The sequence below is a fragment of the Capricornis sumatraensis genome, chromosome 18, assembly GCF_032405125.1.
Source record: "Capricornis sumatraensis isolate serow.1 chromosome 18, serow.2, whole genome shotgun sequence".
Taxonomy (NCBI): Eukaryota; Metazoa; Chordata; class Mammalia; order Artiodactyla; family Bovidae; genus Capricornis; species Capricornis sumatraensis.
This window is the reverse complement of record NC_091086.1, coordinates 9,915,279-9,934,190: the sequence shown is the minus strand read 5'-3', so window position 1 is coordinate 9,934,190 and position 18,912 is coordinate 9,915,279. Positions and strand designations below refer to the sequence as shown.

Sequence of the window (18,912 nt, the reverse complement as noted above, 5' to 3'; positions counted from 1 at the left end):
GTAAGAATTTACTGAGTTAAGAGAGACAGTGCCTGTAAGCGCTCAGCATCCTGCCTGGCATGTGGAGAACAGCCCGTCCTTGCTGGCTAGTAGTCTCACTAAGCAAGGGACTCACAGAGCCACTCAGGAGGTGGTACTCAAACTCCCAAGCCTCGGGGGAAGCAATTTCCCCCTTGGGGCACCTAGCAAGGCACCTCCCCTTCCTTCACTAAGTCTCTCCTCCTAGCCTGGAGGCTGCCCTATTTGCCTGACAGAGGATCTTGGCCGATGGAACAAGCGGTGAAGGGAACATGCCCACAGAGTCCACCTGACTTGGCCTTGTATTATCAAAGCCCAGGTTTTGGCCTGTGGCTATGGGGCAATTGATAATTTGCATTTCAATGGCATACTATTTGAATGCTACCATGTTTTATAAAAGGATGGGGCAAGTAGTTTTTTTTTTCCCTGAAAACATTTTTCTCTCTTCATCATTCATTATGTCTGTCTCTGCCACTAGAAGCTCCATGAGGGCAAAAAAACCTGGAACAGTTAGTTCCCCACTGGTATCCCTGATGCCTGGCACATAGCTGATTTTCAACAACACTTTGTGAACGAAATGAATGAAAGTGAATTCAAGCATAGGTGACAAATTTGTGTTCCTCATCAGGATCTCACTGGCAACCTGCCTGTCTCTGCTCTTACGAAACCAACCACATTTAAAGGTCAGACAGAGGAAGGAACTACTTACTTACTTACTGTTGATTCTATGTCCTAGGCACCATGTTGACTATATTCTGTCATTTAAATGTCACAACCAATTATCACCATCTTCCTTTTACTGGTGAGAAAACTGAGGATCAGAGAAGTTGACTGCCTTACTCACTGCCACAGAGCTTATAAAGGAATAAAATTTAAATTGGAATCTGTCTGACATCAAAGTCCATGTTTGTTCAAATGTCAGGAAGCCTTTCTTTGTCCTTCATAGCAGTTTTAACTTTTTCTTTCTTTTAACCTTTCAATAAGTTATTTTTTCTGTGGGATTATAAAATGCTTAAGGGCAAAAGTTGCGCTTCACTCCCCAGTGGCTCAGTGGTGAAGAAGCTGCCTGCAGTGCAAGAGGCACAGGCGATGCGGTTCAGTCCCCGGGTCGGGAGGATCCCCTGGAGGAGGGCGTGGCAACCCACTCCAGTATTCTTGCCTGGAGAGTCCCATGGACAGAGGAGCCTGGCGGGCTACAGTCCATGGGGTCGCAGAGAGTCGGACACAACTGAAGCAACTCAGCACGGACGCGTGCATGCGCCCTTTACAGTGCCTAGCATGCTGCTTGGAGGAAAGCAAACACCAGACTGGACGGAACTAAACTGAGCCGCGGATTACAAGGCGGGACAGAAAAGCCACCTCCGTGCCTGAGCTGTGTTAAGTGCAATCCTGGAACATCCGTCTCCGAGATGCTGACTGCTGGGCGCCACTCACCTGTCTCTGTTCTTGACAGACAGGTTCTGCTCCACTCCTTCCATCAGGTTCCGGAAGCACTGGGCAAGGACCTCCTGCTTGGGGAGAGGCTGGCTGTTTATCAGACCTGCCCTCAGTTCCCCGAAATACTGTTGGGAGACAGAACAAGCGTCAGAGGCTTGGCTCCAAACTGGGCCTGAAGAAAGCTGTGGAGGCGGGGCCAGACCAGCTCTGAAGGGCTCAGGGCTCCTAACTCTCAAACGGGCTTTGGTCTGGGTCCACTGTGAACATTAAGGCTCTAGAGAAAACCAGAGCAACAGAGACGTTCCTGAGTATAAACTGTATTATCCCCTCATAAAATCTCTTGCTGTGATTGTTTTATTGTCACAGAACAATTTAGGCTGCTGGAGTCCTCGCCTCCTGGGTGGGGGATCAGGCACAGAAAGGCCTTGCTCTCCTCGACACTCCGAAAGGCTCAAAGAGGAACGGCCTCGTAGGGTGAGGGAAGAACTTAGCCAGGGAGCACCTGGGCAGCGGAGGCCAGGCCCCGGGCCGCCTCCTGCTTCTCCGCCCCCGTGGCTTTAGGGAGCTGCCTCTCAAACCGCCCCAGGCTCTGTGCACCCGAGCCCCTGTACTCCTGGGTCAGGGTGGGTCTGTTTGGCTGAGGAAGGGCACCTCAGGCGCTCGCTTAGTTCTGGGAGAGCTGTCTGCCACCAAGAAAAACCCCTGTCACGCCTGGTCACAAAGAACCGCACAGCCCTTTTCTCTCTGCTGACGACTGTGGGCTTTTACACACACTTACGCTAACAGCAGCCCCTAATCATCGGAAACAGCCTAATTTCAGCACAAAGACGACATTTTGCTAGTCATGTGTTTATCCTTCCAGGCCCAAACAGCATGGTATTTAATTTTCATCATACATTAAAACAGCTCACATCAAAAACACACATAATTAATATGTAGTCAGCCTAATACTTAAATACTATATATCAGAGGCATTATACTTAAACCACAATGTCTTCCTGAACAAGACTGGGAATGCACAAAACTACTTATTTTTCCCTTTTATAATGATGCAGTGACTCACACCAAATAGAAAATTATTAGTTTTTCATCCCAAACCATGAAATATTGCCTCCATCAGTAAAGTATAATATTGTGATGTCATAAGCTTTTTCTAAACACTGAATTTGCCCTTATTCCCTCTCAATCATTTTAAAAGAACTGCTCTCTTTTATAGAGCTTGGATTTAAATCACAATAACACCGGGGGAAGATGAATGACAGTGCTATTGAATGTGGCTAAAATTGGATACTTCAGCACAGGTGAATGATGAGACAGCTCTTCTCTTTTTGATATATTTTCTTCTTCTATTAGTTTCCTTCCAAGGCTGGGATTTCAGTTTGAATTTTAATGTATGCGGCTGTCTCTAATCTCACTGTCTTTTCCCCAGTACTCTCTTATTGTATAGACAATTCATTCTCCTGAGCAGTAATGCACTGTTCCTACTGACTGCTGGGGAGACAGGGGTGGGTTCCAGGGGAAGCTGGGGAACCTGGGAGGCAGCCCAGAGTGGTGCGTGCACTTGAGGGCTGGAGGCGCGTGTCCTGGATAAAGGGTGCTGCCTCTGTATTCTGGGGACTGCTGCCATTGAGGGCAATGGGCATCCCACATCAGGAAGGAGGCCCAGGAAAGGGCAAACAGGATTGTGGCCCAGCACCTCCTGGAGCAGGGAGGGGAGTGAGGGTGAGCTGGAAGCACTGCGGAGCTAACCACCTGCCCAGTGTGGGGGCTCTGGGCTCTAGAAAAGCTAGCTTGAGGCGTCCACTTAGCTGAAAGAGACCCGAGGCCCCTGGAGAAGGGCCTTCTGCGGGAATACGCCCTTGTCCCGGGCGCTCAAGGTGCCCGCTCACGCTCGGCTGGCCCCCGTCTCTCTCACAGCCTGGCCTGGTGTCTGGCTGTGCCCTCCTCCTGCGGTTGCCTCCTGGGGACCTCCCTGCAGCCACACTCACCTTCTCATTGAGCAGGACGAGCCCCAGGAGAGGCCTGGATACTGACCACTGGTTCCGACAGTCTTCAAAGACAATGGTGTTCATGAGGACGGACGTCATCTAGAAGACAGGGTCACAGGATGACACTGGCGCCCAGCTCAAGGTCGCCCCAACCCCAGGCCTGCCATGTGCCCCCCTGCTGCCCACCACATCCGGCCACCAGCCGTGAGGGCACTTGCTGGACAGACAGCTTCGACTCTGGAAGCCTACACTGCTGCCTGTGGGAACACTTGGCAACTCTCAGCTCCCTGAGGAAGAGCTGCCCCTACTGAAACGTGTGGTGAGAACCTTCTGGGTGGGAGAAGTCAGAGGCCACAGGCCCAAGGGGATCAGTTCCTACCTCTCAACCCAGATGTGCTTTCCTCTCTACTGGGTCACCAGGCAAAAAGCTCAGCTCACTGTTGAGGCTCTCATTTCACCAAAGACACGATCAAGTTATAGAGGGGCCACATCTCTCCATGACCCCCTCAGGCAGGTGGAGAAAGGGAACCCCGCCCATGTCACACTGGAAGTCACAGTTCCTACTGGCTCAGGCTGTTAAAAATCTTTTCATTCGTTCCTCATACACTAAACTTATTCATTTACTCACTTCACTCCTACATTGCTTATTTTTAAAAAATCTTTATTGAATTTGCTACAATATTATTTGTTTCCTGTTTTGGTTTTTGGGCCACGAGGCATGAGGGATTTAGCTCCCCAACCAGGGATTGAACCTACACCCTCTGTATTGGAAGGTGAAGTCTTAACCACTGAACCAGCAAGAAAGTCCTACTCCTGTATGTCATACTCATCCATTTTCTTAAATTCCAAGTCTGCAAGATGCCTGGGAGGAGGTAAGAGAACACAGACATCTACTACAACCTTTGTCCTTGAGGAGCTAAAAGCTTCCTGGGACAGACTACTTAGCAGAGGTAACAGGAACCAGGGCTGGGCAAAGATGCTGTGGGTAAGCGGCGGGAAGACGGATACTTCTGGGTCCTTGAGAATCAGGGAAGACACCACAGAGAAGGCCACAGTTATGGAGTTCATCATAAATGGGTTCTAAGCAGAGACAGCAGCAAAAAGGGAGACTGGGCAAGAACACAGAGGGTTTTGCAATGGTAAGGAATGCAGTGTGTAGAGAGAAGAGAGGTGGGCCAGAAGCAAGACCCCAGCGTGGGGTGGGAGACCTCGATGGAGAATCTGGCCGTTCGCACCTAGAGAGACATGCTCAGCTCTGTGCTTAGGAAAGCTCCCTCTGGGACACGTGGACTGTGCAGGGGACAGTACAGGAGGGAGGCCAGAGACGAGGCTGCTGCAACAGTCCTGGCAGAGAGTGACGAAGGAAGCTGTGGTCGCCCACGTGAAGCGGATGCTACGGGTGCTGCTGTTTGGACACTACACCCCTCGTCTGCAGTCCTTCCTGTTTCCCTGCTTCAGAGCTCCTTTCCCTGAAGGAAGGCGGGGGAAACAGCAATTATGTGGCAGAGTCTACTACACACACCGCCCCTGACTAGGCTGTGGTGACATCTGGCTTTGTCCTCTGGCCTTTTGGCAACCCAGTTTACCCTGTGATCTCGGGCAAGGCACGGAACCTCTCTCTCTGTGTCTTAGTTTAATTGCCCATAAAGAGGGAAATGATAATCCAGTATAAGGAAGCTCAGGGACTCAAATGAGAATCAAATGAGATAGTAGATACGAAAAGTGCTGCAAAGAGTGAAAAGTGTTAAGGGGTGTGTGTGTGTGTGTGTGCGCTTAGTCGTTCAGTCATGTCTGACTCTTTGTGACTCCATGGACTGTAGCCTGCAGGTTCCTCTGTCCATGGGGATTCTCCAGGCAAGAATACTGGATTGGGTTGCCATGCCCTCCTCCAGGGAATCTTCTCAACCCAGGGCTCGAACCCAAGTCTCCCGCATTACAGGAGGATTCTTTACCGTCTGAGCCACCAGGGAAGCCCGTTTAAGGTATATATATATAAATGACACTGATGAGCTCTAAGCAGCTGCTGTTCCACACGTCATCACCATCATCCTAACAGGCCGACTGCAAATGAAAGCTGCCAGTACACATTTATCGTATGTCCAGTGTCTCTGGGGAGAAGCTGCATCTTATGCTGGCATGTTGAACATCATTTGCAGATCATGTGTTTCTGTATACAATCTAACAAGCCACCCAAAGTCATAGAGCCACAAATTAAATTGACAAGCAAAACTAACAGATCTGCGGAGACAGCCTAAAATATTACGGGTTTCACAATCTGAAGCCGGAATAGATATTTTAATGGAAAAGATTAAAGTTAGAGGTACCAAAGTCCTCCAGTAACTGACAAAGTATGCTGAAGTGATGTGCCAATTACTTTATACGGTTCTCCCGTGGATTCATTTGTCTGAATGCATGTATTTATGTCTGTAATAAGTAAGGGGATGTTTGAATAAAATACTTTTCTAAAAATAAAGTTGGCTAAAACAGATGACTTTTTTTTTTCTTTTTTACTCTCTGGAAAACGGAAATTAGTGAGCAAATCCACTCAAAGGGTATTGACATGGCAACTCATCTCCACAGTTCTTTTTTTCTAATAATCTGAGAGGATATGGGGAAACAATTCAATCAGTGTAGCAAATCCCTTTGGAGAAAGGTCCCCCACCCCCATATGGAAGAGTCCTGGGTGAAATGCTTAAGTACCTGCTCCAGGTACTGTGGAATCTCTGGTGGTTATGGATGGGACAAGTCAAGACTGAAAGGAAAGAGCTCTTGCCTGCTCTGCCGCAGCCCACTCCAGCCTGCGCTAAGTCACAAAGTGCCATCAGCGCTGAGTACATGGAAGGCCGCGGGAGCGGGACCTCCACTCTGCCAGCCTCTGCTCACCGCTTACAGGCATGGCTGGAATGGCCATCTCAAACTGGCCCAGCCCAGGCTACATTTTCTAGAGCCTGTGTCCGAAAAGCATACATATTATCCATGTATCATCCTAAGCAGCTAGTCTGCCCGACCAGGGAGTGGGCCACTTGGGAAAAGCGGGCAGCGCACCGTCTCAGGTGCTGCTTCCCTGTTCCCCTTCTTCCTTCCCAAGAGGCCTGGGCTAAGTCTGTAGAAAATTTCTATCAATGAAGCAAAACCAACATTCGTTTGGTAGGGACAGACTTTGGAGCCAGTCAGAACTAAGGCCAAATCTGGGCCTGCCACTTACGTAACCTGGGATGCTGGGCAAGCTGTTTGTCTTTTCTGAGGCTCTATTTCTTTACATATAAAATGAGAGATTATAGCAACTACTTTGCAGGGCCACGGTGAGGACTGGCTTCTTTCATAGGTTCCCAATCATCGCTGGTGCTCCTCTGCCCCCACCATGGTTGGCCCGCCTGGCCTGACCCAGTGGACTCTCATGGCTCAGGGAAGCACCCAATTTCATGTCTTTATTATGGACAGATAACCCAGATTATATTCTCCTCACAATTATCTGACCTCACTGGGAGTTGCAATAAAAGTAAAAACAATATCCTCTGCCTCCTGCAGCCAAAAAAAAGCTAAAATAGAAAACAGTGCAAAAATCAGTTCTGTTTGGTCTGGCACACGTGTTAGTATGGATTTTGAGTGATAGTGTTTCTGAAAACTTGTAACCTTCTAAATAAAACATGAAGCTACTTGACAAATATCTGATCTGGAAAAATAAAACAGAGCAGTGCTGTGTTCCATGGACCTCTGTTCACTCCTCAGCTCTTATTCTACGTTTCTGCCCTAGAATGGGAAGTAAAGCACAAACCCAGCGCACAGTGGACTCTTGCCTGTTCAAACGTGCGGGCCCACTCTTCCCCTCCAGCAGGCTCTCACTGCAGACGCTGACGTAGATGTCAGCATGGATGTGGCTTGTGCTGGATGTACCCTTTCTAAGGACATTGGAGGTTCAATGGGTCTAGAAGATGGGAGGAGGATGGCTGAGAGGTGTGGCTTGAGTGGGTACTGGGTGACAACTGCAGTGGGGTGTTAGGGAGATTGGCCTACAGCCTCCTACCACTCTGGGGCCATGGGGGACATTTCTCTGTGTCCCTCCTGCCTTGTGGGGCACCCGGCACCTACCAGAAGCTCAAGAAATAGCTACTGGGTGACAGAATGAGTGCACAGATGAATAAATGAAAGAATGGGAAAGGATGAGTGAAATAGCAGCTAAAGCGTAAAGAGCTGAAGAGCTGAAAGGGAACTGTACAGAAAGCAGAGAAGTTCCGGCCTCAGCCCATGGCGAAAACCTGGAAGTGGTAAATATCTAAATCTACACACTGCTCGCTTCCAAGGATCTTGCTTTTGTGTGCAAAGCCCGAGAATGCTTCTAAGTCACTGTTGCCTCTCTAGCCAGCAGCTGCCTCGAAGAGATCTCTAGGGCCTTTTAGGTCACCAAGGCTAAAGGCTGAGGCACCATCTTTTTTACTGACAGCCATTTCCACCTAACAGTAAGCTGTGCCTGATGAGTTTCTCTCTGCCCGACAGGAACAGATATGTTTGCAGAAAGCCCCTGGGTGCTCAGCACTCTGTGAGGCACAGGTACACACTGTCTGCAACCCTCAGCTAACCCTGAGGGAGACATTATCCCCATTTCATAGTCTAAGGAGCTAAAGTCCTGAGCAAGTCAGGGACTTGCTCCAGGCATCACAGCTGTCAGCTGCCGTGTGTGACGTAGAACCAGGGCCTGTGCACAGGTCTGCCCAAGTCCGGAGGCTGCTGCCTGACACCCCGGGCATGCCCGTGGGCAGGGCCAGGCCTGTGGCAGTGGTGGTGGCAGTGAGTGGCCAGGGCTCCTTCGCCTGCCCTCAGAGGGCCTCCCAGACGCACTGCTCACGTGCGTGTCCTGTTTGGCCGCTCAGCCACTTGCTCAGGAGTCAGGCGGCTACTGAAGTCCCTGTGATTAGAATCCAGGGAAGAGGTTCCTGGTGAGTCGGCAGGAGACCTTCTTGCCTCCCACCTAGAGTTTTTATCAGTCTGGTTACCGTATCTTCAGCCTCTCACAATGAACAGCAGTAGACATAATTAATAGATTGTCTCTGGAAAATGGTCCATTGAACCATTGGTTTCATTCTCACCCAGGTATATAGCAATTTAAATAAACACAGGAGAAATGATTAGAAAATTAAACTAATTTTCTTCAATTTAAAATACTCTCTACAGATTGAACATTTTTCATTGTTAATATTCTTTGGGTATATTGATAAAACTAAAAAATATTCCACAAAATCTAAGGAACAGGTGAAACAAATCCAAACTCCTCTCTCTTGCTCTCCATACACTTGAGAAAGACAGCACTGAACGTGCTGTGATGATAGGAGCTCTGACCGACAGGGGCCACATCCTTAATGTATTCAGGGAGCCTCCGCTTCCCCCTCTCCTGGCCTCAGTGATGCATAACATTTCAGTTACACTGCAACTTTGCTGCCTGTTGATCAGGGAAATGGGAATGGGACAAGAGTAATTTGTGTTCTCCAAAAGGTGGTGGAGGGAGGGCCTGAGAAGGCAGCTTTGGTTTACACAAAAGAAAGTGAAAGTGTTAGTTGCTCAGTTGTGTCTGAGTCTTTGCAACCCCATGGACTGGGAGCCTCCAGGCTCTCAGTCCATGGGGATTTTCCAGGCAAGAATGCTGAAGTGGGTTGCCCTTCCCTTCCCCAAGGAATCTTCCCTACCCAGGGATGGAACCTGAGTCCCGCATTGCAGGTGGATTCTTTACCATCTGAGCCACCAGGGAAGCCTAAAGACGAAAGGAGGACAGGCCAAAGGAAAGATGAGAGAGTGAGACGCAGCGCCTCTGCACTCAGACCAGGCAGGGCCAGAGAGAGGAGGGCAAGGCCAGGCTGAGCAGGCTGTGCCCAGGAGGCTGTGTCTCTAGAACAGGGTGCCTTAATCTGCTGGGTGGGGGCAATAAGAAGAAGAGGGGGGTAGGATATAAAATTATGTGTACTACAGGCCAAGCTAGGTTGCCTGTGATTTTGAAGTATGAATTGCTGACATTTTGAGGAACAACTGATAAATGCAGCGAACACTTGAGGGAAGCTCCTGACTCTCAGGAATCCTCTGGCACCTGTAACTGGCCTTCGGGAAGGCCAGGTGGGGAAGGAGGAGCAAGGCTGGCCATAGCCACAGCAATAACCACAGAACAAAAGCGACAGTGCAGGAGAACCTGGAAAAGCAGAGAAGCCTTCTGCCCCTCTCCTACAGCCCCATGCCCTGGCTGAAGATCCAGGATCTGGAAGAATCTGAATGTTCTGAAGGAGGAAACGCTTCCAGGTTTTCAGGGCTTGTGGAAGTAAGGGAGTTGCCGTCATTACCAAGTGCTGTTCTTGAGGCCATGTGCACAGCAAATATTGAAATGTGATCCTCCTCAAATTAGATACTAGTCATCTTTAGGGAAAAGGAATCAATTGTTTCTTCATTTGCTGTCTACCAATGTGACATTAGTGGAATGTTATGAAAAATGAAAGTAATGGACAAACAAGCAAATGTTCTTCTGCCTGGATTAACGAAGCCCAACCACCCAAGTTACTTTAAATCTTTTAGTATGTGTACACATTAAGCAAGTTCCTAAGTTCTCTTAGGATCTTTGCAGCCTCATAATAAAAACAACTGTTGAGCACTTTAAATGAAAAAAAAAAAATCAAATGAAATGTATGAGCTGAGCCTCTTTTTCAAAGAAACAAGATTGCAATCAATTACATAGGTGACCCATTCTCCTATGAAAAATCATTTGGGAGTTCTGCCTCTTGGCCTTTGTACAATGCTAGCTTGCCTTTTTTTTTTTTTTTTTATAAAAAGGCAAAAAAACTTCTTACTAATAAAGGTACTGCAGGACTGGTGAGCTCAGCTGGCTTTGGTCACATTAGCACTGCATGGTTCTGAATCCAAATGCAAAGCAACCCCTCCTCCAACCCCTCCTTACAGAAAGTTCAGGGATGCATTTTCTCCAAGTGATAAATTGCCTAGAATATTTAAAAACCCCTTCCATCCACAGTAAAATCTAAGGACATACACAACCTAGTTTTGCTGTTGTTTCCATTTTCTCCATTACCAACATCACCCTTGGTTCTCAAAACATTCATTTTAATCATAGTTTATTGGGGAAAGAATTACCTGCCAGTCTCCTAGCTTATAAGAAAGAAGATAAAGTTGGAATCAAACTTCAGGATGAATTAATTGAGAGTACTGCCTGCGATGTGTCTATTCTGAATGTTACAGTGCACATCACAATGAAAACAGTTTTATTTTCCATGGTTGAAATAAATTACAATAAATAATTCAGTTCAATGGCAGAGATGTACTGGAGAGCAAGAGCAACAAAATTGACTACACTACACTGTGAGTCTCATTCTTGAATCTTCATTATCCATTTGAAACTTTTTACTGGTAGTAAATCATATTTCAAGTAGCTGCAGATCTCATAAAGCAGCTTGCTGCATTAAAATAAAACCAGAAAACCTGGGGCACTGGGAGGCTGCAGGGATTGCCACTCAGCACTATTTGGGAAACTCTTTCTCACTCTTCTCTTGCCAACATCAAACAGAAAATTTTTTGATTTGATGTAAAAATTAAGCATCATTTGTCAAAAACATCCTCTAGGTAGGAATGCTTGGAAAATCTGTATGGAGAGGAACGGTTTTCAACTCCAAAGCCATTTTCCTCTAGTTTTTTTCAAGTGACACTGTCATTTCTAGTTCATGGTATACTGTTCGAATGACTGCCTTACAATCATAGAACCTCAAATGTCCCACACAAGCCTCTGGGGGGTCTCCAAATGAGCAAACATGTGTAAGCTCAAAAGAGACTAACAAAGGCATATGTGCTATGTTTTCTGTCTAAAAAGATGAGCCTATCTTCACTGGAGAGCTAATTATTTAACTGGAATCTTAAAAGACGCACAGCATCACTGGGAAAGAAGGATGCCTCCGGAAGAGAAAAAAACGAGAAGAGGCAGAGGAGACGGGGCTTGGTGTATCTGAGGAAGAGTCAGGCTCTGTAAGGCAGGCTTTTGAGAGAGACCTTCTTCCGAGTGGAAAGGAACAGAACTGAGGGTGAGGAGAAGACTGAGCTGAGCCCAGGCTGCGAAAGGCCTTCTGCGTCACGCTGCATGAAGAAATGAGTTTGGGCCAGTACGAACAGGGTAGCCTTCAAAGGACTTCTGAATAATGCTTAAGTCTGTGATTTAGAACAAAACTGATGGGAACCTGCGGGACAGCAATGATGGGATGCTGCTGGAGGCAGGGCAACCTGTTTAGACACTACTGTGCAAGCCCAGAGGATAAAGGAGGAGAGCCTCGGAGATGGGGAGAAGCGGTCAGAATCCTTGACTGCTCATTCCATTTTCTGCCCAGCTAAAGAAATCTTTCCAAGAAATACAACCTGATACTGAAGCCACAGGTTGATTCAGAGCTTTGAGAACATGGCCTCGGATTCTAGACTGCCCGTGAGAGAAGGGGCTGCACACTAGAGTGCCCCAGCAGGGCTGTGTGCGGTGCAGGGCGGCAGACCCACGGTCCCACAGGGAGCTCGTGGGGTAAGGAGCAGTGACACGAACTCCACCCAGCACACACACCACACGGCAGAGGTGACGACAAGCACATTTATATTAAATATTCAGTGGTAAAGCAAACTGTAACTGAGGCCATGCAAAATCAAAAAAAGGGAGTGGGAAACAGCATGCTGCTTTATTGAACAGTCATCATAACATTTCCCAATGAATATCATATTTCACAACAGAACAGCATAAGGCATAATGGCATGAGGGCATCTCATGCAGTCCTCCAAGCAGAGTGCAGTGAATATTGTGTTTCGTAATAAACATATTATCCTTACAGGAGGAGGTTCAAAGTTTCATTGCCTTTCATCGGTCACTATACTTCCTGAAGGGATCTGGTTAGATGGGCCTGGACATCTTCATAACCAACAGGGGAGGGTTATTTTACTTAACATGTTCAAATGGTTTTGTGTTTGGAGAAAAACGTCTTTTTTGGGAAAATTCCCTTGGCCCGCAGAAGCATTTTCCATTAAAGATTAGAGCTTAATGTTTAAACCATAGAGGATGGCATGCTGCCTTTCAGATTTGAAGTTTTTACTTATAGCTGTTGAACTGGCATAGACGCTGCTGGCCAAGCATTTGGAGAGATGATTTAGAGACGTTACTGAAATTTGGAAGCTCTTTCACCCTAATAATTACACAGGGAGGCTAAAGGACGACAGTGACTGACAGTGCTGGGAAGAGAACTTTGTTCCTTGATGTAGTCAGACTTCGCTGCCAGCGGCTTCATGCCGGGCTCCGTCAGACCCTGAGGACGTGCAGGTGAGCGAGGCACAGTCCTAGCCTCCAAAGGCCCAGGGCGGGGAGGCAACATGCTGTTTGTGACAGTGCAGTACAGCAATGGCCACAGACAGACGCCTGCACAGGAGGCTCTCAGAGGCCAGAAGCGGGGGCGAACCCTGCCGAGGCAGGGAAGGCTTCCCCAGCGACATTTCAACCTGCCGTAGGGAATAAGGTAGCCACGTGGGAAGAAGGGCGAGCAGGCGCAAAGGCTCGCAGAAGGGCCTGGGGAATGGCGAGGCAGCTCTGCGGGAGGGCCACGGAGAGGGCGTGTGCGGAGTGGCGGTGGCCGAGGAGGCTGGTAAGGTAGGCAGGGGTCTGACGTTGTGAAGGGCCTGGTCCTGTGTGCTGGAGAATGTGGGCTTTAGCTTGCAGGAAATGGGGTACTCTCTAAGTTGAATGACCCTTCCACACACCCATGTGGAAGGGAAAATGGCTGGTACACCTATTCTCCACATGGTCCGGCCCTTTAGGAGGCTGAGCCACCCAAGTTCTCCCAAGAAGATGCAGTTCTTTCCTCTTCTAGGATTGGGAGGCCACAGACACAGAAGGCTACCTGCTTGGGCCCAGTCAGGATACATCTCGGCCCCAGTCCTGTTGGCTCTGTTGCCAGGATTCTGAGACATGGCACTGCCATTACTTCCCTTGGCCCACAGCACATAACTTAATAGTGTTCCCTGTCAGGAATGGTTCTCTTTGTCAGGAAGCTTTTTATTGATGTTCAACCTTCATTTTCTCTTTCTTAATATTATCCCATTATGCCAATATTCCATTGTGCCATGCTAAGTAATTCCCTTTCCTCCTTGGCATTCACATCTTCCGAGTATTTATAGACTTATCAAATGCCCCATTTAGTTGTCACTTAGGCAGGCTATACATATTTGGCTTCTTTAATCTGGCCCCATAAGCCAGCCTTTCCATTCTCCTAAATCACTTGAGTTACTTTCCTTCAGGTTTCTGTCAATTTGCTTCCAGCCTCTTGGTAATGCAGGGGGCTCGGGAGGAAGATGGGGTTTGGGAGGGAGGGCTTGCTCCCTTGGTGGGGCAAGAAGAGTTCCCCATCTGCTGAGGGTGGAACTTCTCCCTTAAAGTACAAACTCCAAAACAAGCCAGGCCTCTAGAGAAGCTCTAAATGCCTCTTGTTATCTACTTGTTTCACCTGCATACATTTCAAGTCAGGAACATTCTATTATTGACTCTTATGTGCTAGGTGCCCACAGGCAACACATCTGTGAGGGGGTCTTATTATGTGTCAGGCACTGTGCTGGAGACCTCTCCTTCCTTCTTTTTTCCCTTCCTCTTCATTTCTTAGACTTACTCATTGCTCAAAGAATTACTGAGCTCCTGCTGTGTGTCAGGCACTGTGGCACAGAACTGAATGAAACGCGGCCCCCGTGGCTGCAGAGCTCATGCAGCCTGGGCGCTTATTTCTCTCGTACTGCCCGCCCCTCAGGCTGCTTCCTGCCCATCGTAAGGGTCACAGAGAAACCACCCCTCAGCGCACTTAGCTCTCACCGGTGCTCTTGGTTGCCTGAGAGGAACCTCCTTGTCCCGTCTGAGCGAGCTGCCACACTAAGCGCAGGTGTCAACACGGAGCTCCTGCTTAGTGCTCTGTGCTGGGTCTCCCTGGGGCCTAAGAGAGTCCTCTTCAGGCCTGGTGCTTCTATCGCTCCTCCTTCTTGGCATTCCATATTCACGTGACCGCAACTAAGCATGTGCTTGAATGTTTTGTCTTCCTTTCCATGATACCGGTGCTCCAGGTTATGGAGTACCAGGCGGCTGAAGCGGCAAGGCAGTGGGACTCATCTGAGTCCTGGCTTGTCTGGGGAGTCTGGGCATGAGGCCACAGCGAGGAGCACTTCAGCCACCTGATCCCGGGGGCTGCTCCACACAAGGAACAGAATCCCCCTGGCTGCGGTGCTGCTGTCCTCAAAGAGGTGAGGTAGCGAGTCCAAGGACACAGTTAGGAAGCAGCAAAACTGATATTCAAAACCAGGTCTATTGACTACAAAATCTTTCTGCTCTGATTGTTGTGAAGTAGAAAGTCCTCAACAAATACAGAATTTACAATTAAACAGCTCTGGAAGGAGGATGGAATTTCATCAGTCTGAAAGCAGTTACATCTGTATTCTCCTAAGCATGGCAAGGGACACAGAATTAACATGCAAGAGTTCTTCTGGGTTGCAAAGCACACAAAGCCACATTAACTCACGAAGGGCCAGAGAAGCAGGTAACCTTTACCTTGTTCTTCAAGTCAACCAAATAAGTCTTCCTTCACATACCATATGAACTCACTGCCGCTCAAAAGGCCACTGCTAGTTAAAAGTTTCCAAGAGTTAAAGACAAATGAAGACAAAGGTTGAAGTCACCACTCCAGCACATTAATATACTTTGAGAAAATTTCACATAATTTACCCTGCAAGTGCTATGTGAAAAATCGGCAATAACTGTAAAATGAATAAATTATGCCATCATTAAACCATCTCACATTATACTGTGCCGTGCTTTCAAGAAATTCAAGAGTTTCTCATACCATGCACAATGCCACTAAGAGAAATGAAGGTAGGGGAAACTCTGCCACCCTGGAATAAGGCTGAAGGAATAACAAGAAATGCCAGGAATGAGAGGCAGGTTAAGGCCCTGGGAAGCTCTCGTGTGGTGAAAGCTGTAAAACCTAGAGACAAAAAAGCCTTAGTTAAGTCCCGTGTGTGCATGAGTGCTATGTGGCTTTAGTCATGGCCAACCCTTTGAGACCCTGTGGACTGTAGCCCTCCAGGCTCCTCTATCCATGGGGATTCTCCAGGCAAGAATACTGGAGTGGGTTGCCTTGCCCTCCTTCAGGGGGTCTTCCTGACCCAGGGATCGAACCTGTGTCTCTTACATCCCCTATATTGGTAGTCGGGTTCTTTACCACTAGAGCCAGTGGGAAGCCCCAAGTTATATTCCAAGCACTGTTATTTAGTGGCTCTGTCTTTTGGCAAGTTATTTTGTCCCTCTGGTTTGTTTTGTTCGTGCTTTTTGTCCACATCCCATGGCATGTGGGATGTTAGTTCCCTGACTAGGGACCAAACCCGTACTCCCCTGCATTGAAAGGTAGAGTCTTAACCACTAGACTGATGGGGACATCTCTGTTTCAGCTCTCTGAACCAATGCATACTTTATCCATACAGGTACTGTGGGATTGAATTTGTTGATGTATCTATCCCTCTCAAATTAAAAGGTATTCATATTGGCCCTATCTACCCATTAGTCCACCCTAAAGGAAATCAGTCCTGAATATTCACTGGAAGGACTGATGCCGAAGCTGAAACTTTAATACTTTGGCCACCTGATGCGAAGAGCTGACTCACTGGAAAAGACCCTGATGCTGGGAAAGACTGAAGGCGGGAGGAGAAGGGGACGACAGAGGATGAGATGGTTGGACGACATCATCGAAGCAATGGACATGAGTTTGAGCAAACTCCGGGAATTGGTGATGGACAGGGAAGCCTGGCATGCTGCTGTCCATGGTGTTGCAAAGAGCTGGACACAACTGAGTGACTGAACTGAACTGAACCCATTAGGGTTTTTGTGAGAATCAGGAGAGATGCTAGGTATGAAGACAATATAAAAATGGAAAGAGTTACGGAGTTTCTTTTCATTCTTGTCATTGCAAGGTAAGGCTTGGAGTTTACAGAAAGAATAAGTGAGAAAAAGTCAGACTGGACCCATGAGTAAAATCCACATCACACCATGCCCCCATCCAGTCCAGTGAGTCTGTGATATGCAGAACGCTCGTTCACAGAAAGAACCCTAACAAAAGCAGAACACACAGATGGGACTAAGAAGATGCAGGTACTCTGGCTTACTCATGGCCTTAAAATCAAATCATCTTGTGAAATGAAGTCTTGGGCTTGGGATTTCTTGGAAAGGATACTTTTCACATTTGTAATTATGAACAGCAGGGAAAAGGACAAGGATGGGAACATTAAAAAGTAGTACCTCTGTATTATTTTTCAAAATGAAGCCACTTTTACACACTTATTGAATACCTTCTCTGTGCTAGGTGAGTTTGTACTCATGGGTTCATTCTGCCCTCACAACTTCCGAGTCAAGGATCCTTTCACTATGAAGATAGTGACAATCGCAGATAAAAGGGGTGACTTCCGGACCCTACACTAGGCAGTGCAGTCAGGCCTCTCGAGGGCTTGGGACCGGGACAAGCACTCTGGTGGGTTCTCTCTCAGTCTCTCTCTGTGGGCCTGCCTGGCTTCTGCAGATCCTTCCGTCATGTTGGCGGCTCTTTTCTCTTGCTGCAGACTGGCTACTTCCCTGAGCATACGGCAGGGAATGGCTGCCCTGTGGCTCTTGAATTTTCAAGTTTTCAATTCAGCTGAGGCTGACCATTATCTTTTAAATGCTAGTTTCTAAATCCAGGGAAGATGAGCCAGTTTGGGTCAAGTGTTCCCCTCCTGTCCAATCAGTATTCAAAGAAAGGAGCCCTTGGCTCAGTTAAGAATTTATGAATGAACGAATGCGTTTGCCTCCCCTGCTTTTCCTACATCCCTCCCAAGCCTGTTTCCAGACCATTTAAAAGTTATACGGCGTAGCGGTTAAGAGCAGAGGTTCTGTTACTTATTAGCTGTGTAGTATTGGGTGAACTACTACAGCTGCAATTACAGTATTTTGAACATAAAGTGGAGATAAAAATATATGCCTCACAAGTAATGAGACAAACAGAAACACACACACACACACACACAGGAATACATATGTGTATACATATGTGTGAGTACATGTGTGTGTATGTATAAATAGATATATAAAGCATTTAACATAAAAACCAAGCATATAATAATTATTTCTACTTCTTTTTCATCATAATCATTCATCATTAAAATTCTCTTTGAATCTGAGGTTGCCCTTCTATGGCGACCTCTCTGGTTCTAGCAAGCCTGCAGTAAATAAGACTTCTGTTACATGATGGAGGAGAAGTCTAAATCTGTAAGGAGGGGGTGTGAAGACTCTTCTACTTTGGAGTGGAAGGATGTGGAAATAACCCTAAACTGATCTTTTCTGGGCAAGGGAGCCTGCTCCTCTGTGCTGCCATGCAAGTTCAGAAGCCTTCCGGTGAGCCCTGGGTTGGCCTGGATGTGATACAGGAAGACGACCTCGGGGGTCATCTTCACATGTCACAGAAACACAGCTCAGAGCAGAAGACTGACCTTGTGTCAAAACTTGGGAGTTGCAAATGAACCCCAAATCCTTCCATTTGTGAGCTATGGGTAAGTGCTACTACCTGTCTGCAGTCGCATAAGAAAGACGTGTCATCTGCTACGCTTTCTTTCCTGAGAAGTCTTCAAAATACAAAACAAAACAAAAAGTCACAGACTTAGAAGAAAAAAAACCATCCTTTTAGAAATAGACTGTTAAACGCTTTTCCAGAGTTGGTGTCAATATTTAATCTATGAGTTAAGAAATTTTCCTTGGAGAGGCTTTAAAAAAGAATGCATTTCAGTGAACTCTTTTTAGCGTTAATTTACAATGAGAGATAATTGTGCCAATCACTATTAATGATGGGGCTAAAAAACTATCTTGTTTGCCATTTGCCATACTGAGTGAGAGATATTATAAAGCATATCTAATTATCATTGGGCTAAACCTGTGTAAAACTGCATTTTTTCCTCATGAAATGCTATCTGCTTTACATGGGTGTGAAGGAAAAGGTATGGTGGTTGTTCATTTTTTACTTCATTTCTGCTATTCTGAGAACATTTGCTGCAGAATAACAGTAACACTGCGCTAAACAGTAGATAAAAGAACAATGACAGATTGCAGTCACTTTAATTCATAAAGAAAACACTTGGAGCCCCTGGGAATGCCAAATCAAGCCACTGGCACCCAATGACTCTATGCTAAGTCACAAAGTACATCATATTTTTTTTCAGTTTAAACACAAAGGCTAATGGACGTGTAACTTATTTATTTCAAATTCTTCTTTATGAAGCTGGCAATTCTTTTTTTAGCTCCTTGGAAAACACTGTAATTCCCCTATTCTATAAACACACAAATATAATTGTAAAATGACATCGTTCTGTTTTCATTTAATTACCCCTGAAAATGCTTTCTATTTAATATTCATTACTCAAA

General features: G+C 46.9%; 1 protein-coding gene across 1 annotated transcript in view; it reads right to left on the bottom strand.

Moving 5' to 3' along the window:
* Positions 1-18,912, bottom strand: part of RANBP17 (RAN binding protein 17) — a 364,064-nt gene that overhangs the window by 620 nt on the left and 344,532 nt on the right. Inside the window, exons 26-27 of the mRNA XM_068990796.1 lie at positions 3,444-3,542; positions 1,453-1,580 (exon numbers count right to left, since the gene is read on the bottom strand). Coding sequence (XP_068846897.1) covers positions 1,453-1,580; positions 3,444-3,542 — 227 coding nt within the window. The remainder of the gene's footprint in view (positions 1-1,452; positions 1,581-3,443; positions 3,543-18,912) is intronic.